The following is a 23,636-nucleotide window of genomic DNA, read 5'->3' as shown; positions in this document are numbered from 1 at the left end:
TTGGAGAGCTTTTGACAGGCTGGCAAATTTCTAATTAAACTGAATACATTCTTAATGCTCTAATATTTTTGTTTTCTGCTTTTTACTTCCAGTTTCATTTGTGTACCTCCAGCTACTAGACTCTAATAAATCCCATTTAATGCTTTTTTCCATAAATCTAAAAATTACAATTAAAATGCTTTAAAATGGCAAAACCCAATATATACAAGCATGTTAAACCACACATACACACACACACAAAGACATAGGAACAAAATATAAGTGTCTTGGCTAACATGTAAAGTGAGAGATAAACCTTTTGTTCATGTACACCACTGACACTTGGCATCATTATAGCACAATTTAGTTTAATCTAACAACTGCCTTATTGATGCTGTGAACATTGAATAGAGCAACCCATGTAAAGTGCTTAGTAATTATGTAAGGTTAACTGTTCTTATGTCACTTGAAAACACTTAAAGTAACAAAAATATACTGCTGATGGAGAATAGCCAGAAAAGCTGCTTGATATATTTCGATACGTAAGATGGTGAAGATTTAGGCTTTGCACCCAAACTGCTTAGGCTAAATTCCAATTGTACCTCTCACTAAATACGATGTGGGAGAAATTCTTTCACATTTTGTCAATTTTGTCATCTGAAGAAAACAGAAATTATAATAGTAACTCACAGGGATGTAGGATTAAATGAATTTGGTAAAGTATATACAAAATGAAGTATACACTTTAATATTCAAGAAATTATTTTTGGTGAATTACAAAAACTTGAATTCCTGGGGAACAGTGAGGACACTATCTATGTGCCCTCTCAAAGAGTTTTAGAAATATATTAAGATAGATACTGAACATGACCAACATAGAAACTAAGCTTTAGAGCTCTGATTTCCAGATAAGAATCCACTTAAAACAGTGAAATACTAAATTATAATCGTTTGGGATAGGTTCTCTTTCAGCACTACTATCACTTTGAGCATGAAACAAGGCATTAACTATATGGTAGTATCTGGTCCAAGAGTGTGAAAATGGGATTATATAATAGAGGAGTAAGTCTAATGGCTCGAACATAAAGCAAGCAAAGGATCACACTGAAATTCTGATTTTTTGTAAGAACTTGATCTTTAAAAAATTTTTAAGAAGACACGCCTCAAAGAAGTGTAATGTAAACTAATCTTTACAAAACATAACAACATTAGGGGAGAGATAGTGAAGATCACTCTCTAAGATGGGTCTTAACCATACAAGTTTTCTTGGATATATTAGTAGCCATGTGAAGAATGCACTTACTCCAAAGGAGCAAAAAGTAAGCCTACCTTCTAATGCTCTGGTATCATTTTTAAAAACCTGTTGTCTGGTCCTGTGTAATGTTTTAAAGAGCTGTAAAACCTGTAAAAGAAAAAAAAAATTAGAATTCAGATCTCAAAAGAAAAAAAATTCACATTTTATATAATTACAAGGATTCAACAGCATTTCTTTCCTGTTTGTTACTTAGACTATTTTTCTTTAATTTTTTAAAAATGTTTTTATTTATTTTTGAGACAGAGGGAGACAGAGCAGGAGCAGGGGAAGGGCAGAGAGAGAGGGAGACAGACTCTGAAGCAGGCTCCAGGCTCTGAGCTGTCAGCACACAGCCCAACGTGGGGCTCGAATTCACAGACTACAAGATCATGACCTGAGCTGAAGTCAGATGCTCAACCGACTGAGCCACCCAGGCGCCCCTATATTTCAAAGTAGCTGGTGAAAATGAGGGTTTGCCAAAATAACTTTCCCTTCATTATTTATCTTTAAATAAAAAAAAAATAGCTTTATTTAAAAAATAATACCAAGTTCTTGGAAAAAACAAGGGATGGTCAAAAAGTTAATAATCCCCCTGTCAAAACCAGTATACTATCAACTACTAACAAACTTTGTCAGTCTGGTTTGTACTCTCACTTTTCTTAACATATTGAGGACTTCATCTGTTCTTAAAGTTTTACACACACATACACAAACTCATGAACCTGGTATATATCTTAAGAGACCAAGAAGCAAGATGTTACAGATAATTTAACAAAGTGTGATTGTGATTTCCCAAAAGAGAAGCAGAATACTGAGACTAATGAATATTCTAAGGCTATGTTAAAGAAATAGAGAACAAAGCCTGACATTTGGGTAGAAGACAGACTATGTAGAGTCTTTAGTGTTAAACTAAGTTTACTTCGCACTTCTCAAATCTAAAAACATACTCAATCCTGTTCCCCCAATATGCTTTTTCTCCTGTCTTCTTAATTTCAGAGAATAGGAGACACTGAATTTCTCAAGCTTGAAATCTTTAGGTGATTCTTTAAGTCTACATTACTTTTCATGTGGAAACCTTAGGAATGTCTCTCTAATGTTTTCGATATTCTCCATCCCTGAACATTATTTAAGTTCATCCTCTTGTGGTAGAGCATTTGCATTTTTGAAAATGTCTACCTGCCTCTGTAGTTGGGTGATCATTTAGCTTAGACTACTTAACACAGATTTGTCACTCTGCCCCCATTCCCTCCTTTCCTCTAGTTTATTCACTAGACAAAATACCTAATATTTATTTACTGAGTATATCCTGTGTGCTAGGAATGGTTTTAAATATTTACATATATTTACCAAACATCAAAGACAGACACCAAAACAGAAACAAGAAACATGTAGCAAAAAATAAATAAAATAAAATAAAATAAATAAATAATAAATAAATAAATAAATAAAACAAAACAAAAACCAAACCATCACAATGAACTTACTCAGAAACAAAGTGACTGCAAAGATGTTGTAAAAATAAAAAGAAGTTATAGTAAATTAACAAAGAAACATTCAGAAAATTCCCAAAAGCTCTCAGATAGCAAATGAGTGATAGCAAATATTAAGTTGAGAAAAACAGTTGAGAAGTAGAATAAAAATTCAGAGGTAGAAACTGAGGGGAGAAAAGAAAGAAAATTAAGAGCATAATCTAGGTGAACCAACAATTACATTAATAGGATTTCCAACAAGAAGGAACAGAGAAAACAGACAAAGGAAATTAAAAGGGGGAGAAAATTAAGAAAATATCACCAACTAAGGCACTTGAGATACTAGATTGATAAAGTTTCACCAAGTACCCAACACAAAATCCATACGATAGGACATCATGATATAAGTTCAGCACAATGCTAAAAAAAAAAAAAAAAAAAAAGGAAAATCTCAAAGATAAAAAACAACTCACATATAAAAAACAGAAAATCAGACTGGCACTTGACTTCTAAATAACATCATTATGAGAAGACAATGGTTTAAGATTTTCAAGCTTTGAAAAAAAAAATGTCCAGCTCAAAATACCATACATAGCTAAACTATCACCTAACTACAAAGGCAAACAGACATTTTCAAAAATGCAAATGCTTCACAAGGGGATGAACTACAAAAGAAAAAACATGGGAACCAGTGAGACAGGTGATCCAACACAGAGATGATGGTGGAGGACAAATACATGTCAGCATTTGTGTGCCCACCCTGGAAAAGAGTCTAGACTACAGCCAAGGTTGAACTGCTCTAGAAAAGATGTTCCTAGGAAAAAAAACAAACTGAATTTGGGAACAGATAGGTAGGAAACTAACCAATGATAATAAAAACAAAATTATTAATTTCAAGAAAAACAAAGAATTAGAAAAGAAAGGCAATGTAATCATATATTAGAGGACTCAACTGTGGACAATTTTATACGTCATAGTAATATCAAAAATGAAAAGTGATATACCAAAATTTATATAACAAGAAGACTAAGGCATAAGGAGGGAGCTTAGCTTGGTCCTTAACTTCCATTGTTAAAAGTCAGTAAATAATTATCCTCAAAGAGAAAAAAAACCCAATGAATAGCAGTTTAAACATGTTATTTAGAAACATGGAGGTAAATATGAAAATAGCTAAAATGACTAAAAGCACTTATCTCTGGGGAGCAGGAATTGGGAGTATGTAGAAGGAAGGAGACATCTATTAGTTTCTGTGTAACACTATTTGACTTCTTAAACTTTTCACATTGATCACCTTTATAAAAACTAAAAAAAAATTTTTTTTTAAAAGATAAAGTGAAAGGACTTTATCAAAAAAGAGTTAAAGACAAGCACACATTGGAAGAAAATATTTACCAACCATATATCTGGTAAGGGGACAGTATCTAGAACATAAAAAGAACTTTCACAACTCAACAATAAAAACACAGACAAAGGATATGAACAGACATTTCTCTAAAGATAGACAAATGGTCATTAAGACCATGAAAAGATGCTTAACATAATCTGGCATCTGGGAAATATAAATGTAAATCTCAGTGAAATAAACTTAACCCCAGCAGAATGGCTATAACGAAAAAGAAAATCAGTAACAAGCATTGCAAGAATGTGCAAAAATTAGAACTCATACATTGTTGGTACGAATGTAAAATGGTGCAGCTGTCTGGAAAATAGTTGGGCAGCTGCTCAAAAAGTTGAACATAAAGTTATCACATTTTCTAGCAATTCCATGCTTAGGTATATATCCAACAGAAATGAAAACATACCCTTATATAAAAACTTATACATGAACGATTACAGTACCATTATTCACAATAGTCAAAAAAGTAGAAACAACCCAATTTTCTATCAATTCATGAATAGGTAAATAAAATGTGATATACCCATACCGTTATAGCATGAATTGTGCTTCCCCCAAAGGACATGTTGAAGTCCTAGTCCCTAGTACTTGTAAATGTGACTTTATTTGGAAATAGGGTCATTAAAGATATAATTAAGATGACGTCATTAAAGTGGACTCCACTTTAATGGATACAATATAACTGGTATCCTTAAGAGGAAAATGCCATGTGAACACAGAGACACACACAGACTGCCATATGAAGATGGAGACAAACATTACAGTGAGGTAAGAGCAAGCCAACAAGCCAACGAACATCAAAGATTGACAGCCACCATCAGAAGCTGGGGAGACTCTACCCAGTTTCAGAGGGAGCATGGCTCTTCTGGCACTTTCATTTCTTTACATTCTCATTTTCATTTCATTTCATTTCTAGCCTCCAGAACTATGAGACAATACACTTCTGTTGCCTTAAGCCACCTAGCCATAGGAAACTAAAACAGATTTTAATACTGGGAAATCGGGTACCACTATAATAAGTACCTAAAAATATGGAAGTGGCTTTGAAATCGAGATGTGTAGAGTCTGAAAGAATTTTGAAGCTGTGACAGTAAAAGCTGAGACTGCCTTGAAAAGACTGTTTGTAGAAATATGGACTTTAAAGGTAATCAAGTATCATAGAAACCTAGGCAGTTTAATATTACAAGAATGGTGGAAGACAAGTTGCATGGGATTGAGGGAAATGTAAAGTTAAGTAAATTTTACATGCTGTTTAGGGAAAAAAGAAAGTAATGTCATTAATACAAAAGCCAGTGTCCCTAATTTAAGAACTAGTATACACAAAAATAAATTCAAAATAGATTAAAGACTTAAATGTTAGATATGAAACCATAAAAATCCTATTTGACATTGTCCATTGCAACTTCAAACTAGGTATGTCTATTGAGGCAAGGGAAACAAAAGCAAAAATAAACTATTGGGACTACATCAAAATAAAAGGCTTCTGCACAGCAAAGGAGTCACCCACGAAACTAAAAGGCAACCTCCAGGATGGGAGAAGATATTTGCAAATGACATATCTGATAAAGGGTTAATATCTAAAACATACAAAGAACTTATAAAACTCAATACTCAAAAGATGAATAATCCAATTAAAAAGGGGCAGAAGACATAGACATTTCCAAAAGGCATACAGATCACTAACAGACAAATGAAGGCACTTAACGTCACTCAATATCAGGGAAATACAAATCAAAACCACAACGAGATATGCCCTCACACCTGTCAGAATGGCTAAACTCAAAAACACAAGAAATAACAGGTATTGGCGAGGATGTGGTGAAAGGGGAACCCTCTTGCAGTGTTGTGGGAATGCAAACCGGTGCAACTACTCTTGAGAACTTTATGGAGGTTTCTCAGAAAGTTAAAAATGGAACTGCCCTATGATCCAGCAATTGCACTACTAGGTATTTACTCAAAGAATATGAAAATACTAATTTAAAGGGTTATATGCATCCTGATGTTTATAGTAGCATTATTTACAATAGCAAAATTATGGAAACAGTTCAAGTGTCCATCAAGTGATGAATGGATAAAGAAGATGTGGTAAATATATATACAAAATGGAATACTACTCAGCCATCAAAAAGAATGAAATCTTACCATTTGCAATGACATGGATGGAACTTGAGAGTATTATGCTAAGTGAAATAAGTCAGTCAGAGAAAGACAAATACCATATGATTTCACTCATGGGTGGAATTTAAGAAACAAAATAAATGAGCAAAGAGAAAAAAGAAATGGAGAGAAGCAAACCAAGAAACAGACCCTAAACTATACAGGACAAACTGATGGTTACCAGTGGGGAGGTGGTGGTACAGGGGGATGGACTATGTAGGTGAGGGGGATTCAGGAGGGCACTGATGATGAGCACCAGGTGTTGTAATACCTGTATTACAGGTATCACCTGTATAACTGTATACCTAATATTATATTGTATGTTAACTGGACTTTAAATGAAAACTTAAAGGAACTAGTGTAAGGAAAAGAAAATGTCATCAATACTCCCATTCCCCAGCTGATATTCCAAAGGGAACCAGTTCCTGTCACCACACTTGTTTGCACCCCGCAAATGCCCAATGCTGTGCTTCTGTGGATCCATCACTCCGGTGCTGCAGGGCCCCTCCCACAGGAGACCACCAAAGGCAAAGCTAGCTAAGCCTACCCCTCCCACCCCTGTGCACGTTGAGGATCCACCCCGACTAAAACTCCCTTGGCCAGACACCATCGAAGCAGCACCACAAGCCTGGCAGTGCGCAAGAAGCCCAGACAGGGGCCACACCACTCCACAGTGAGTCCTGCCTCTGGGAGAGGGGAAGATAAGGTACACACAAGTCTGACCGTGGCCCCAGCGGTGGGCTGGGGGCAGACATCGGGTCTGACTGCAGCCCTGCCCACCAACACAAGTTACTCAGGAGAGCACAGAAATGCCCTGCAGTTTGGAGCTAGGACAGGGACTACCCAAAATGATGAAACGGAAGAATTCTCCTCAAAAGAAACTCCAGGAAGTAGCGACAACTAACGAATTGATCAAAAAAGATTTAAGCAATATAACGGAACAAGAATTTAGAATAACAGTAATAAAATTAATCGCTGGGCTTGAAAAAGGCATAGAGGACAGCAGAAAATCTATTGCTACAGAGATCAAGGGACTAACAAATAGTCATGAGGAGGTAAAAAATGCTATAAATGAGGTGAAAAATAAAATGGAGGAAGCCATAGCACGGATTGAAGAGGCAGAGGAGGGAATAGGTGAATTAGAAGATAAAATTATAGAAAAAGAGGAGGCTGAGAAAAAGAGAGATAAAAAACCCAGGAGTATGAGGGGAGAAATAGAGAACTAAGTGATGCAATCAAATGGAACAATATCCATATCATAGTAATTCCAGAAGAAGAAGAAGAGAGAGAGAAAGGGGCTGAAGGTGTACTTGAACAAATACACCATACATACGCCATAGCTGAGAACTTCCTTGACCTGGGGAAGGAAAAAGGCATTGAAATCCAAGAGGCACAGAGAACTCCCTCCAGATGTAATTTGAAACGATCTTCTGCACAACCTATCATAGTGAAACTGACAAAATACAAGGATAAACAGAAAATTCTGAAAGCAGCTAGGGTTGAACATGCTCTAACTTACACAGGTAGACACATAAGAATAGTGGCAGACCTATGTAGTGAAACTTGGCAGGTCAGAAAGGACTGGCAGGAAATCTTCAATGTGATGAACAGAAAAAATATGCAGTCAATGTCATTCAGAATAGAAGGAGAGATAAAGGTTTTCCCAAACAACAAAAACTGAAGGAATTCATCATCACTAAACCAGCCCTACAAGAGATCCTAAGGGGGATTCTGCGAGTGCAATGTTGCAAGGACCACAAAGTACCAGAGACATCACTACAAGCATGAAACCTACAGACATCACAATGATTCTACACCCCGTACCTTTCAATAATAACACTGAATGTAAATGGACTAAATGCTCCAACCAAAAGACATAGGGTATCAGAATGGGTAAAAAAAAAAAAAAAAACAAAAAAAACAAAAAAAAACCCAAGACCCATCTATTTGCTGTCTACAAAAGACTCATTTTAGATCTGAGGACACCTTCAGATTGAGAGTGAGGGGATGGAGAACTATTTATCATACTACTGGAAGTCAAAAGAAAGCTGGAGTATAGCCATACTTATATCAGACAAACTCGACTTTAAGTTAAAGGCTGAAACAAGAGATGAAGAAGGGCATTATATAACAATCACAGGGTCTATCCATCAGGAAGAGCTAACAATTGTAAATGTCTATGTGCTGAATACGGGAGCCCCCAAATATATAAAACAATTAATCACAAACATAAGCAACCTTATTGATAAGAATGTGGTCACTGCAGGGGACTTTAATACCCCACTTACAACAATGGATACAACATCTAGACACAAGATCAATAAAGAAACAAGGGCCCTGAATGATACATTGGATCAGATGGACTTGACAGATACATTTAGAACTCTGCATCCAAAAGCAACAGAATATACTTTCTTCTCAAGTACACACGGAACATTCTCCAAGATAGATCATATACTGGGTCACAAAACAGCCCTTCATAAGTATAGAAGATTTGAGATCATACCATGCACACTTTCAGACCACAGAGCCATGAAGCTTGAAATCAACCACAGGAAAAAAACTGGAAAACCTCCAAAAGCATGGAGGTTAAAGAACACCCTACTAAAGAATGAATGGGTCAACCAGGCAATTAGAGAAGAAATCAAAAAATATATGGAAACAAACTAAAATGAAAATACAACAATCCAAACGCTTTGGGATGCAGCGAAGGCAATCCTGAGAGGAAAATACATTGCAATGCAGGCCTATCTCAAGAAACAAGAAAAATACCAAGTGCAAAATCTAACAGCGCACCTAAAGGAAATAGAAGCAGAACAGCAAAGACACCCCAAACCCAGCAGAAGAAGAGAAATAATAAAGATCAGAGCAGAAATAAACGATATGGAATCTAAAAAAACTGTAGAGCAGATCAATGAAACCAAGAGTTGGTTTTTTGAAAAAATAAACAAAATTGATAAACCTCTAGCCAGGCTTCTCAAAAAGAAAAAAGGAGATGACCCAAATAGATAAAATCATGAATGAAAATGGAATTATTACAACCAGTCCCTCAGAAATACAAGCAATTATCAGGGAATACTATGAAAAATTATATGCCAACAAACTGGACAACCTGGAAGAAATGGGACAAATTCCTAAGCACCCACCCACTTCCAAAACTCAAACAGGAAGAAATAGAAAACTTGAACAGACTCATAACCAGTGAAGAAATTGAACCACTTATCAAAAATCTCCCAACAAATAGTCCAGGACCAGATGGCTTCACTGGGGAATTCTACCAGACATTTAGAGCAGAAATAATACCTATCCTTCCCAAGCTGTTCAAAAAATAGAAAGGGAAGGAAAACTTCCAGACTCATTATATGAAGCCACCATTACTTTGATTCCAAACCAGACAGAGACCCAGCAAAAAAAGAAAGCTACAGGCCAATATCCCTGATGAATGTGGATGCAAAAATTCTCAACAAGATACTAGCAAATAGAATTCAACAGCATAAAAAAAGAATTATTCACCATGATTCAGTGGGATTCATTCCTGGGCTGCAGGACTGGTTCAATATTTGCAAATCAAGCAATGTGATACATCACATAAATAAAAGAAAAGAACCATATGATCCTGTCAATTGATGGAGAAAAAGCATTTAACAAAATTCAGCATCCTTTCTTAATAAAAACCCTCAAGAAAGTCAGAATATAAGGAACATATTTAAACATCATAAAAGCCATTTATGAAAAGCCTACAGCTAATATCATCCTCAGTGGGGAAAAACTGAGAGCTTTCCCCCTGAGATCAGGAAGAGGACAGGGATGTCCACTCTCACCGCTGTTGTTTAACATAGTGTTGAAGTGCTAGCATCAGCAATCAGACAACAAAAGGAAATCAAAGGCATCAAAATTGGCAAAGATGAAGTCAAGCTTTCACTTTTTGCAGATGACATGATAGTACACATAGAAAACCCAAAAGAATCCACCAAAAGTCTGCTAGAACTGATAATGAATTCAGCAACATCACAGGATACAAAATTAATGTACAGAAATCAGTTGCATTTTTATACACTAATAATGAAGCAACAGAAAGACAAATAAAGAAACTGATCACATTCACAATTACACCAAGAAGCATAAAATACCTAGGAATAAATCTAACCAAAGATGTAAAAGACCTGTATGCTGAAAACTATAGAAAGCTGATGAAGGAAATTGAAGAAGATACAAAGAAATGGAAAAACATACCGTGTTCATGGATTGGAAGAATAAATATTGTTAAAATGTCAATACCACCCAAAGCAATCTACACATTCAATGCAATCCCAATCAAAGTTGCACCAGCATTCTTCTCGAAGCTAGAACAAGCAATCTTAAAATTTGTATGGAACCACAAAAGGCCTCGAATAGCCAAAGTAAATATTGAAGAAGAAGACCAAAGAGGGAGGCATCACAATCCCACACTTTAGCCTCTACTACAAAGCTGTCATCATCAAGACAGCATGGTACTGGCACAAAAACAGACATACAGACCAATGGAATAAATAGAGACTACAGAATTGGACCCACAAACGTATGGCCAACTAATCTTTGACAAAGCAGGAAAGAATACCCAATGGAAAAAAGACAGTCTCTTTAACAAATGGTGCTGGGAGAACTGGACAGCAACATGCAGAAGAATGAAACTAGACCACTTACACCACTCACAAAAATAAACTCAAAATGGATGAAGGACCTGAATGTGAGACAGGAAACCATCAAAACTCTAGAGGAGAAAGCAGGAGAAAACCTCTTTGACCTCAGCCACAGCAATTTCTTACTCGACACATCTCCAAAGGCAAGGGAATTAAAAGCAAAAATGAACTATTGGGATCTCATGAAGATAAAAAGCTTCTGCACTGCAGAGGAAACCATCAACAAAACTAAAAGGCAACCGACAGAATGGGAAAAGATATTTGCAAATGACATATCGGACAAAGGGCTAGTTTCCAAAATCTATTAAGAACTCACCAAACTCCACACCTGAAAAACAAATAATCCAGTGAAGAAATGGGCAGAAAACATGAATAGACACTTCTCTAAGGAAGACATCTAGGTGGCCAACAGGCACATGAAAAGATGCTCAGCGTCACTCCTCATCAGGGAAATACAAATCAAAACCACACTGAGATATTACCTCATGCCAGTCAGAGTGGCTAAAATGAACAAATCAGGAGACTATAGATGCTGGAGAGGATGTGGAGAAACAGGAACCCTCTTACACTGTTGGTGGGAATGCAAACTGGTGCATCCACTCTGGAAAACAGTGTGGAGGTTCTTCAAAAAATTAAGAATAGATCTACCTTATGACCCAGCAATAGCACTGCTAGGAATTTACCCAAGGGATACAGGAGTACTGATGCATAGGGGCACTTGCACCCCAATGTTTATAGCAGCACTCTCAACAATAGCCAAATTATGGAAAGAGCCTAAATGTCCATCAACTGATGAATGAAATTGTGGTTTCACAATGAATGAAAGAAATTGTGGTTTATAAACACAATGGAATACTACCTGGCAATAACAAAGAATGAAATATGGCCCTTTGTAGCAACATGGATGGAACTGGAGAGTGTTATGCTAAGTGAAATCAGTCATACAGAGAAAGACAGACACCATATATTTTCACTCTTATGTGAATCCTAAAAACTGAGAATAAACAGAGGGTTGATGGGGGGTGGGAGGGAAGGAAAAGTGGGTTATAGGCATTGAGGAGGGCACCCATTGGGATGAATACTGGGTGTTGTATGGAATCCAATTTGACAATAAATTTCATATTAAAATTTTTTTTATTAAAAGGAAGAAAACTAAGTTACATATTATGTTCTCTTCCTCATTTGCTTATATTAGATAATTTAGGTAGCATATATGGAAAGTGGATTTTTTTTTACAGGCAGATCAGTTGGAATAGGACATTGACATTTATTTTAAACTTGGACAAGTTAGTCAGCCTTTGTCTCAATTTTCTTATAATGGATTAATATTAAGAGTATATGAGAAATTTTCAGAACCAGGTTCCCTTAAAATTTTTTTAATGTTTGTTTTTGAGAGACAGAGAGAGAGGATCCAGAGTGGGCTCGGTGCTGACAGCAGAGAGCCCCATGCAGGGCTTGAACTCCCCAACGAAGAAATAATGACCTGAGCCAAAGTCAAATGCCTAACCGAATGAGTCGCCCAGGCACCCCTGGGTTGCTCTTTAGATAGTCATTACTTACCTGTCCTTTATACTTCTGGGTTATATGTTCCTGAGGGACAACCACAGCACTGGGTACCTCCGACACTGTATGTTAATCAAATGCTTACTTGCTGTGGTCCCATACTTGCTCAAAGACTTCTTGGTCACTTTTGTATTCTTCACACTTACCATAAGTACCTTCTATACATGGTAGATCTTCCCAAAAGTGTTTTTGGAATGAATCCTATTTAATTTATTTTGTATTAAAGTTTTTCAAGCAACTTCCCACTTCAATAACTTTCCATATAGTACTTCCTCTTTCTGGAATATTCTTTTCTCTCTTCACCTATCAATTTTTTTTTCCCTCCTAGCAAATTTCTAATCAAACTTCAGGACTCAACTTATACTTCTATGAGATGTATTTTTTTGCGTCCCTCTAGAGGTTAAATGCCAGTAATCTCACAAAATACACTGTATTTTCCATTCGAAATCTTCCTATCTGCTAGATTTCTTTACGAAGCAAAGATAGTCTGTTTATCTTGCATCCACTATGCCTAGACACTGTACAGGGCTAAATGCTGGCTTGAAGGCATTACTGATAGCTATAATGGATATGCAATAAATCATTTGAATAATTCTTTAAAATTGTTTCTATTGGTGCTGTGACATATACTAAAATGTAGTAGGAACACCAAATTCACTAAAACACGAGGCACCGCTTGTTTGTTCCTTATTGTTGACCAACCATAAGCAGTGCTTTTCCTCACTACACCTTTCCAGGCTTATACTGCAGCAACAGTGACAGGCCCCAACAGTTCACGCTCTTATTTAAGGTTAGGAATGGCTAGTCTTGAGAAGTGTGCCCCAGCCAGGAACCTTTATCATTTTAACGAGAAATGAATCTGAGACCAGGTCTTCAGGGAAGCGCCTGGTGGGCCCATCACTTCCCAAGCTCATTCAGAGCACTCAGGTCTCACAGGACTCTGCTGTCTCCTCAGGTGTTAATTTTTGACAAGTGATTCTGAGGGTCCTCGGTTTCCTTGGTTCCCAGACTTCAGTGTACTTTCCAGTTATCTGACTGAACTTTTCATCTCATCTCATCGGATGGTTGTGGCGCAGGAGTGCATTTGGCGTTTCGTCCACCTTTCAAGGATGTAAAAGTGGTCCCTCAGACAAACGTTCAGTGTGGGGATGAAACAGGGGCAGAACTCAAGCGCAGCCTTGCATGGCTTAGAAATACATACTTTGGCACCCCAGAAAAAGAGGGAGAAGCACTGGTGTTGCCCTCCCTCCGCACCAGCACAAAACCTCGACGGCCCTTCGGAGTTGGTCACCGGGCTCCACAGCGGCAACGTTCACATCCTCCGTGAAGGATCCTAAACCCGTATCTACTGAAGTTACAGACAAGCTTCGTAAGGCCGTCACTTTCCCTCCCCGTAGCTATCGTACCCATGCCCTCCCCGGACCCAGTCACCTTGGCCGCCTGACCCATGGCTCTCCGCGCCGCGGCGGCTACTTCTTCAGTGGTCGAGTCGCCCCGCCTCTCGACAACCAATCACTGCCTGGCGTGGACTATCCAACTACCTGAAGTCACGTTCCTATCGTGCCGCAACCAATCACTGCGCAGAATCCCCTTCGTAACCCGCCCCCACAGAGGACCCTGGAAGACAGTTTGCTAAACTCCCGCAGTCTGGTAAAACCGCGAGAAAGTGCCGAGCTCAATTACTGGAGAGAGGAGAACGGAAATTACCTGGACGCCATGTTAGTTAGGGGCAGAGTCACTTCCGGTCTCGCAGAGAGTCCGTTACGTTTAGTGGTTGGTTTCTGGACCGATACGTTATACCTGTTGTTTGGGGGTTGGAGTTATCTATTAAAGAACACTTATGTTACCGTTTCCTAGTTGCGAAAGTGTGCGTAAATAAGGGCCAAACCCTAACTACTACAGCGGCTGTTGATTGGAATGCTGATGCCCCAAAGCGCTTGTCTAAATTAATCCCCCGAAAAGGTGAGATAGAGTTACTTAATCAAGACCATACGGCTAGTAAATAGAGGTCTGGGATACCAAACCCTATGTTGCACCTGAAAATCCAGTCTTACTCTCGACACATTCTGCTTGGCTTACTCTACTCCTTGGTTTTGCTGGTCAAGAGGTCGGAAATGTTATTTAACTACATTTTAACTTAGGACCTTACAAGTTTCAAGAAAAATCTAAACCTTTCCCCCATTGCATAATCGCTGTTTGCCTTCCCTACCTCACAGCCTTTCAGGTTAACGTTTAGTTAAAACCGACTTTTTATTAGGAATGAAAGATTTGAAGCAGTGGATCTTAAAGACCTTTTTCCTTCTCTGTGATTTACCTCACTTTAAAGAATATTGCAAGTCATCATGAGACTAGCAAGATAATAGTTGATTTTTTAAAATTATAATTCCTTAGATCTGCAGATGAGTGTTTAACATAACCAAGCAATTAAACCAAATATACTGGAAACAGGAAAAATATCCAGGAAACAATAGATGATCTAGTGACACTACATGATTCTGCCTTCTGATTTGTAAAGAATGATTGAAACATGCTTTTCTTTATTTCCAGTTTAGAATCATAGCAGTTTCCTGAAAATTAGTAATTTATTGTTATAATTTCTGGCTAACTAGGGTCCTGTATTCAGTTAAGCAAACCCCCTCACCTGCCAATACTTGAAAATACAGTTCCCATAGTGCCCTCATCGGTTCAGTACTAAAGCTTCTCTCAGATAAATCTGTATGGTTTGTTCAGCTGTTCCATAAATGAGGTGACTATATTGGTTATTCTAGGAGTATGAGTTTGGTAACATCTCAAAGTATGGGACCCAGAACTGAACAAGAAATTCCAACTTGTTCCTCACATAAGTTCATGCAGTTATACAGTAGGCAGAATGAAGGACTCCAAAAGGTGTACTGTTTAAATCCTAGGAACTTCTGAAGATGTTACCTTATATGACAAAAGGCACTTTACAGATGTGATTAAATTAAGGCTTTTGAAATGGGAAAATTATCCTGGATTGTCTGGTGGGCCCAATGTAATCACAAGGATCCTTAGAAGTGGAAAAAGGAAGGAGAGACAGGGAGAGGTTTGAAGATACTCTGCTGTTGGCTCTGAAGATAGAGGAAAAGGCCTCAAGCCAAGAAATGCCAGTACCCTCTAGAAGGTCAGGAAGGGGAACTGTTCTTCTCTAGAGACTCTAGAAGGAATGCAGCCCTGATAACACCATGATTTTAGCCCAGTGAAACTCAGATTTGTGACTTCTGGAATGCTACCTGTTTGTGGTCCCTTCCATCTTCAAAGCCAACAGGAGAGCATCTTCAATCTTTGACTGTCACCTCTATTTCCATCATCATATCTCCTCTCTTTCCTGTGTCTCTTTTTCACTTATAAAGTTCCCTGTGATTATATTGGGCCCACCTGGACAATCCAGGCAGTCTCTTCCACTGCAAGATCCTTAATTTAATGACATTTGGAAATCCCTTTTACCACCTAAAGTAACATATTCATAGGCTCCAGAGATTAGGGCAAGGACATCTTCTGCCTACCACACCCAGTTGGGGTAAAGCTAGTTAATAAGGTTGAAATGGAAGGAAATGAAGAAGTAGCCATGGGCCTGATTGCATAAGAACCTAATGTGTCAAGGCCAATATTTCAGATTTAATTCTGTGATGAAATGTCTTGCCAGCAGGAGAATGACATCATGATTGGTATTTTATAAAAATTTCTTTGTGTGCTGAATGGCAAACTGACTACAGAGGAAGCAGAGAGGCTAGCTAGGAGGCTCTCAATGTACTCCAGGCAAGATATGATAATGGCTTGGATTAGGGTGATGTAGTAGAAGAGGTGAGGAGTGATTAGATGTATGATATATACTGCACATATGAGAAAGAAGAGTTAAGGATGATTTCAAGGCTTTTGACTTGAGCAATTTGATGAATGGTATTATAGTAGATGTAGAATGCTGCCAAGAGGAGTTTTGTGTGTTTGTTTACTGTGCAAAGAGTAAAAATATAAATTTGAAGTGCCTGACAGACATCCATATTAAGATAGTGAGTAGGCAGTAATATATACTATAGACCAATCTGGAATTAAGAGGTAAGGTAGGTCAGGAGATACATACTAGAGAATTATTATTCTGTATATGGTAAAATCTGATTGAAAGATGACCATATTTATTATCCAAACCAGTATATATCTCTTTTTAACTTTCTACTTTGACAATTTCAGTCTTACAAGAAAGTTTCAAGAATAACAGGATTTGCATGTCTCACTTGGATTCCCCAAATGTTCACATTTTACTACAAATGGTGTTATCCTTTTCTAGGTCTCTATATATGAACATTTTTCTTCATTTCTTTACTGTTTGAAACCAAGCTGTGGACATGATAGCCCTATACGCCTAAATACTTCAGTGTTTTTTTATTTCTACAAAAAGGTCAGTCTCTTACATCAGTGGGTCTCAAAGTATGATTTCAGGGCCAGCAGCAAATACATCACTTAGAAACCTGAATTATAAGACCCCATCCCATATCAACTAATTTTGATAATTTTGCTGTGGTTATGTGAGGAAATTAACATAACTTTCAAAATTACTATCCAATTTATAGGCATTACTTAGATTTTGCCAATTGCCCCAATAATGTTGTCGATAGCAAAAGTAGCAAATGGGACACTTGAGATTCGAAGGATCTACTATCAGTAATTTTTATTGGTAGTGGACAAAGCAATACAAACTGGTAAAGTATGATCACATAAGTAGTCCTGGAGCTATAGTTAATTTTTCTTAATAACGATATGTAGAAATTAAATATTAGCTAGAGAAGAAGGCTAAGAACGGAACCCATTGAGAAGTCTGGAACTGGAGGGTTACTGTGAAGGAGAAATAGCATCCAGAGAGGTAAGAGAAGACTAGGAGAGTGAAATCTATACCTGAAAAGAGGAAATGGTCAACAGTAGCAAATGATACCAAGAGGTCTAGTATGATGAGAATTGTAAATGCCAACAGAATTTTATAAGTGGGACTTCCTTAGTGACATTGCAAGAGGGAAATGGGTTAAAAAAAAAATATGAGAGGGTGGACACAGAATAAATAAAACTTTTAAAAGGCAGCAAAGATTTGAAGGGGTATGTCAAATTAAGAAAGGTATTGTTCCTTTAAGGTGGGGCATCTTACATTATGTTGATTACTTCTGGGAAAAAGTCTTTGTAGAAGAGTCCTGGGAGGATTACAAACTGATGCCTGGGTCCCAACCTGGGAGTCTGATTTAATTGATCTGGAGTGAGGCCAGATTCAAGAGGATTTTTCAAAAGTTCCTCAAGTGATTTTTAACATGTTGTGCGAACCACTGCTAGAGGGAGAAAAAACTGACGCAAGGAGGGCTTACTTACTGGAGCCAAGACTTTCTGTGGCTGAAAAATTACGTGGTACAGTGTCTCATACAGCAAACATGCTTGGATTATCAAATCTTTTCAGTTACAGTACCTAATTTTTCCTACAAGTGCCCATAAAGCAAGGGAAAAAGGGCGTATACAGTAACTCCACTCCCCAAGACACACTAAAGGAAGAAAGAAAAATGACCTTGATGTGGCTCCCTAGAGTCTCCGAACAGGAACCTCCCTTCCGCCGGGTCTAGTCGGGCGGTTCTTGCAGGCTCCCGCGCGCTCGCTGCACCCCACAGCTCAGGTCGCCAGTGCGCACGCGCCGGAGCTGCTCGGGAGCCCGAGCAGCGGTCCCCGCGCAGGCTTGGCCGCGCACTCCCGCCCTCTGCCCGCTGCCCCGGCTCCTCCCTCCTCCGGAGCTTCTCCCTGGGGCGGCCGCGCGGGAGGGAGGCCGAGATGGCTGATGAGATCGCCAAGGCTCAGGCCGCTCGGCCTGGTGGCGACACGATCTTCGGAAAGATCATTCGCAAGGAAATCCCAGCCAAAATCATTTTTGAGGATGACCAGGTAGAGACCGGGCGTCGCCTCGCTGGCGGGCAGAGGCAGGCCAGTCGCCCGTGGACACGCGGGTTTCCTGTCGAGGGAAGGGTCGGGCGGCGCCGCGAAGGGAAGGGACCCGGTCGCCCCGCGCGGCCTCTGCCGCGGGCCCCCAGCCAGCGGGCAGGGCCGCGGCCACTCCGAGGCGGCCTGCCGGCGCGTGCCGGCGCTCCGGTTACGCGTTATCAGCCCGGGGCGCGGGTCAGGCTGCCCGGCGCCCGCGGGGCCCGCACCGTGAGGTCTGGGCGCGTGTTGGGGACGCGCTGGCTCCTCGGCGTGGGCTCCCGCCGGCTCCGCGGCTGCCTCGGACCTCGCCGGTGTCAGGAATCTTACAATCTCGCCAGCGCTCTGCCTGACAGGGAGAAATCCGATCGCGCCCTGACTCGGGCCCAATCTCCGCGATCTCCCGCGCACAGCGGGTCCGCCTGGGCTTTCCCGGGTGCCTCTCAGCGCCGCGTTGCGCGGACAGCCTGGGGCCGGGTGCACCGGGGTAGCGGGGGGCGAAGGTCGGCTTCCGCGAGGGCCAGCCAGTCAACCCCACCCCCACCCCTGAGATGAGTGGGTTCTGGGATTTGCTTTCCTTTGACCCCGCGCGGTAGCAATGGTTCCTTTCTTGTTTGACAGGAAGCAGTTTCTCTGCCAAGGGACTGAGCATGTAGTTTTTGTTGATTTCACCGTAGGAGAAATTCTGTTTGAGAAAGTCCGAGTTGATGTGACATCTTGTATAAAATATTTAGTAAGCAGTTGTATTTATGAGTTTGGATCTGAGACAAAGCTGGGCAGGAGGTTGGATGATTTAGACAAATACTTTTGTAACTTTCTGTTAAATTAACTTTACGAATTATAGAATATAAGGGAAACATTCTTCTGATGCTCCTATGGCATTCTTAGATTCAAAATGTTATCCAAGATTTAATTAGATTCCTTTAGGTGATTTTATTTGGATACCTTTATTTGTCACTAGGAGGAAAGTTATTTTGTTCTAAAAAGTGCGTCTTTTTAAATATTTTCACTTGCTTTTTATAAATTATTGAAATATTGACTTTTGAACCACCTACGCCCCAAGAAGTATAACTTCATGAAGCAATCTAAATGATACAGCATTTTGTGTGGAGTACTAAATAGAAATACTCCTGAGACACTTGAGTAGGGTTAGGTTCTATTAAGTAGCTTCCGCCTTCATTAGAGAACAAGAGATACAAAAATATTCATGTGATATGTAATTTGTCTAAATGCTAACTATTCTCCTTGTGTCAATGAAAGAATAGAATATTACTTAAATAGTTGAGTAAGGGGGGAAGAAATAGGTCTTAGTCAAATATCAGACAAATACATAATTACAAAGCTGGTCACTGCAGTAAAGGAAAAAAAAAAACACAGGAAATTGCACAATCAGGGCTTCTAACCTAGGGACGTTGGGGAGGGGAATCAGATTTCTTTCAGAAATTGTATATATGCTGGGAGCTGAGAAATGAATAGCAGATTAAGTTAGAAGTTGGGGCTGGAGAGGGGAGAGAGGACCATTGCAGTAGGAAATGGTCTTTGAAAAAGCCTGGGAGGGTAGAGAGAAATGGAAGACAATATGATTTCAGCAGGCAGAGTTTGCAGTTTCTACTGGAAAGGTAGACAAGGATTAGCATGCCTAATTTCTACTTAACTTTTGGAATTTCCCTAACTCATAGAGCCTGGGGTAGCTCAGTTGGTTGAGTGACTTCAGCTCAGGTCATGATCTCACGGCTCCTGGGTTCCAGTCCTGCCGAGCTGTCAGCACAGAGCCTGGAGCCTCCTTGGGATTCTGTGTCTTCCTCTGTCTCTGTCCTTCCCCCACTCAGGCTCTGTCGGTCTGTCTGTCTCTCTCTTGCTCTCAAAAATAAATACACATACATACATACGTACATACATACATAAATTTCCCCACCTCAGCATGGTTGTCTGTAATCACCCAGTCAAAATCAGGTTCTTCTATGTTAATCATGTATTTCACCCTTTTCCTTTGTAACAAATAGGTAGATTTCTAACTTAATTATACCCTTTTTTAAGGCCAGCCTTCCCATTAGGCTGTAAGTTCCATGAAAGGGACCATGGGATCACATGTATTGTGTACACTTCTGATTTCCGAGCATCTAATACGGTGCCTCCCATGGGATTAGTGTGAAAGAATAAATGTAGCCTATAAGATGATATACTAAAACTGATTTTTTCCCCCCTTATCTCTAGTGTCTTGCTTTCCATGACATTTCTCCTCAAGCACCAACACATTTTCTGGTGATACCCAAGAAACATATATCCCAGATTTCTGTAGCAGAAGATGATGATGAAAGTGTAAGTAAATTTACCAACACAATTTATTTTCTTGCCTTTTTTTTAAATTTGGGAGACTAAATTTTGACCTGAAAGTGATGTCACATTTTCGTTTTCCTAAGGACAGTGCTGAGGGAACAAACCAGATAATCACTAGGAAAGTGCAATGTATAAATAATTTGAGGGTTTTTTTTTTTAAACAGAGATATAGTTGACACATAATGTTTTGTTAGTTTTAGGTGTACAACATAATGTTTATATATATGTATATTATGAAATAATGACCACAGGAACTCAAGTTAATATCTATCACCACAGTATTCTTAAACAAAATGGTTCCTAACGAGGAATAGTTGGTGAGACTTATTTTTCCTTAATAAAGAAACAGTACGTCATATAGGGGAAATTCAGTGAGTCTTCTTCTATTAATGCTATTAAAGGAAAGAAAAATCATTATTTCATTTTGCCAGACATACAGGCCTCAGTTAAATATTCTAATGCTCCTTGTGATTGATTGTATAATTGTTTGTAAGTACTGGCTGTTCTCCTTCACGGGTGCTTTAAAACTTCCTGCCTCATTGATATCAGGCCTGGTCATATGACTTGATTTGGCCAGCAAATGCAAGCAGAAGTGGTATGTCTTGCATAGAAACTGGAAGAGCTAGTACCTGGTTTGTCATGTTCTCTCTTCCCTTTCCCCCTATGATCCCACAGAAACTATTCCTTCAGCCTGGGTTTCAACGTGAAAAAAGATGTATTATTTAGAGCCTAGTCTACTTGTGATGAACATGTAGTGAGCACAGGAAATGTATCTTTGTTATAAACCAGTATTTGGGGTGGTTGTTACCATAGCTTAACCATACTTATCCCGATTGATATACTCTCCTATTACAAGAAAGCAGGATATATCTTGCTTTATTAAGAATTATTAAATATTATTAAATATAATACCTCTTAAATATTAAGAGGTATTTAAGAATACCTCTTGGAATATGATTTTACCATTGTTTTAATTGAGATTTACCTCTGATTTGTTTATTGGAATTAGTAATGCATAAATACCTAATCTTAATGGGTTTTTAATTGTAAATTAGGTTGTATTAGTACTGAGAGTTACCAAATAATTTGTCCAGACAGGTATGTTTCAACTTGGTGGTCTTTTAATATTTCAACTTGGTAGTATGTTATTTAATGGCAAAAACTTGTAAATTGCCTATACTTAAGAAACTTTTTTTTTCTTTTCCAGCTTCTTGGACATTTAATGATTGTTGGCAAGAAATGTGCTGCTGATCTGGGCCTGAAGAAGGGTTATCGAATGGTGGTGAATGAAGGTTCAGATGGGGGACAGTCTGTCTATCACGTTCATCTCCATGTTCTTGGAGGTCGGCAGATGAATTGGCCTCCTGGTTAAACATGTTTTAGGGATAATTTTCCCTTCTCTAGGCAATGATCAATATTTGCAAGTTCCAATATGTTAAATAGTATACGTATTTTTGCCTGTGTATGGAGAGATTGAGGGAATAATTTTAAAAGCCCATAAATAATAAAAGATAATGTTGCATGGTTTACAATCTCTCTGAAACCTGTGTTTGCTTTATTAAAAAAAAAATGTTGGAATGTATGAAGGTAGAATTCATAATTTGGGTATTCTTTTTTCTCCCTAATGTATACTAAACATATGTACATTGTTAAAATGGTATGACTGGTTTCTGAAGACAAATACAAGATTTCACAAATTGAGTTTTAGCTTTGCAATACCCTTTTAGGGTAAAATATTAGTCCAGGTGGAGATTTTCTAATCTAATTCTCTCAATACTTAAGAACAAAAGAGTATCTGATGTGATTGATCCAGAAAGTGAATGTTTTGGGTCTAAGACCAATGGTTTTTGTCAAGCCCATGTTCCCCCTGGACTGTTGGGGTAATTTGGAAGGAATAAAAGTAGATTTGTCACAGAATCTTTGATGACCATATGAAGCCATACGGTGTCATTTCTTTCATTATCTAAACTCTCTGAATATTTACTATAATTATATTACTTAGAATTAACTTTCCACATTGAAAACTTATAAAAATATTTTAAGTTGTGCAAGAATCTGGCTGTGTGGAATTAAGGAAGGAATCTCAAGGTCTGAGTTCTCCTTATCAGAACATACTTTTTTAGTCTTGCCTTTCTGCCTTCCACAGACTAGTAGTTGTCTAGCAACCAATTTCTGTAAATAATAGTGGGTGTAACTTTTTTTCCAAGTTAAATCTCCTTTCTTGCTTCATTCATATATGGTACTTTATTGTATTGATTATAATTTTTTTCTGTTCACATTTTGACTTACAAAATAAGAAGTAATTAAATTTTAAAAAGCCCTTTTCTTATGGCATGGGTTTTAATTAAAAAGAAAAGAAAGTAGTTAAGTCTTTTTCAAACATGTACTACAAGTGTGCCAAGAGTTGATTTAAACTCTGCATATAAGTCCTTTCATAAGTCTGGAAAGCAAACTGTTTGAGAGCACCAGCTGATGATAGTAAGTGCTTCTTGAAATGCTTTGTGTGATATACAGGATCATTTAATAAAGAGATTTTTGCCTCTACTGTCATAACTTGGAGATATTGCAGGTTCTGTTCCAGACCACTGCAATAAAGCAAATATCACAAAAGTTACTAAAATTCAATGAATTTTTTGGTTTCCCAGTGCACATAAAAATTACATTTATACTATACTGTAGTCCAAATATGTGATAGCATCATGTAGAAAAAAAAAAAAAAAACAGTGTACATACTTTAAAAAATACTTAATTGCTATAAAATGCTTACCATCATCTGAGTTTCCAGTGAGACAATCTTTATTGAT

At 38.4% G+C, this 23,636-nt stretch overlaps 2 protein-coding genes across 2 annotated transcripts in view; one reads left to right on the top strand and one right to left on the bottom strand.

The window, feature by feature from the left end:
• LYRM7 (LYR motif containing 7) overlaps positions 1-14,181 on the bottom strand; it is a 33,889-nt gene extending 19,708 nt beyond the window's left edge. The window contains exons 1-2 of the mRNA XM_045487826.1: positions 13,969-14,181; positions 1,309-1,381 (exon numbers count right to left, since the gene is read on the bottom strand). Coding sequence (XP_045343782.1) covers positions 1,309-1,381; positions 13,969-13,986 — 91 coding nt within the window. The 5' untranslated portion in view covers positions 13,987-14,181. The remainder of the gene's footprint in view (positions 1-1,308; positions 1,382-13,968) is intronic.
• A 3,937-nt stretch (positions 14,182-18,118) lies between these two features.
• HINT1 (histidine triad nucleotide binding protein 1) lies at positions 18,119-22,764 on the top strand. The gene is made up of 3 exons (XM_045487813.1): positions 18,119-18,462; positions 20,710-20,814; positions 22,040-22,764. Exons 1-3 carry the CDS (start codon positions 18,352-18,354, stop codon positions 22,202-22,204), a joined length of 381 nt encoding a protein of 126 aa, XP_045343769.1. The 5' UTR covers positions 18,119-18,351; the 3' UTR covers positions 22,205-22,764.
• Positions 22,765-23,636: the final 872 nt, after the last annotated feature.

The sequence above is a fragment of the Leopardus geoffroyi genome, chromosome A1, assembly GCF_018350155.1.
Source record: "Leopardus geoffroyi isolate Oge1 chromosome A1, O.geoffroyi_Oge1_pat1.0, whole genome shotgun sequence".
NCBI classification, from domain to species: Eukaryota; Metazoa; Chordata; class Mammalia; order Carnivora; family Felidae; genus Leopardus; species Leopardus geoffroyi.
This window is presented reverse-complemented; position numbering and strand designations above follow the sequence as displayed.

Excerpts from the sequence above, each read along its gene's own strand:
- HINT1 (XM_045487813.1), top strand. The coding sequence starts at position 18,352 with ATGGCTGATGAGATCGCCAAGGCTCAGGCCGCTCGGCCTGGTGGCGAC. Across the intron at positions 18,463-20,709 it reads TCATTTTTGAGGATGACCAG|TGTCTTGCTTTCCATGACAT; the intron begins GTAGAGACCGGG and ends CCTTATCTCTAG. Across the intron at positions 20,815-22,039 it reads CAGAAGATGATGATGAAAGT|CTTCTTGGACATTTAATGAT; the intron begins GTAAGTAAATTT and ends TTTCTTTTCCAG.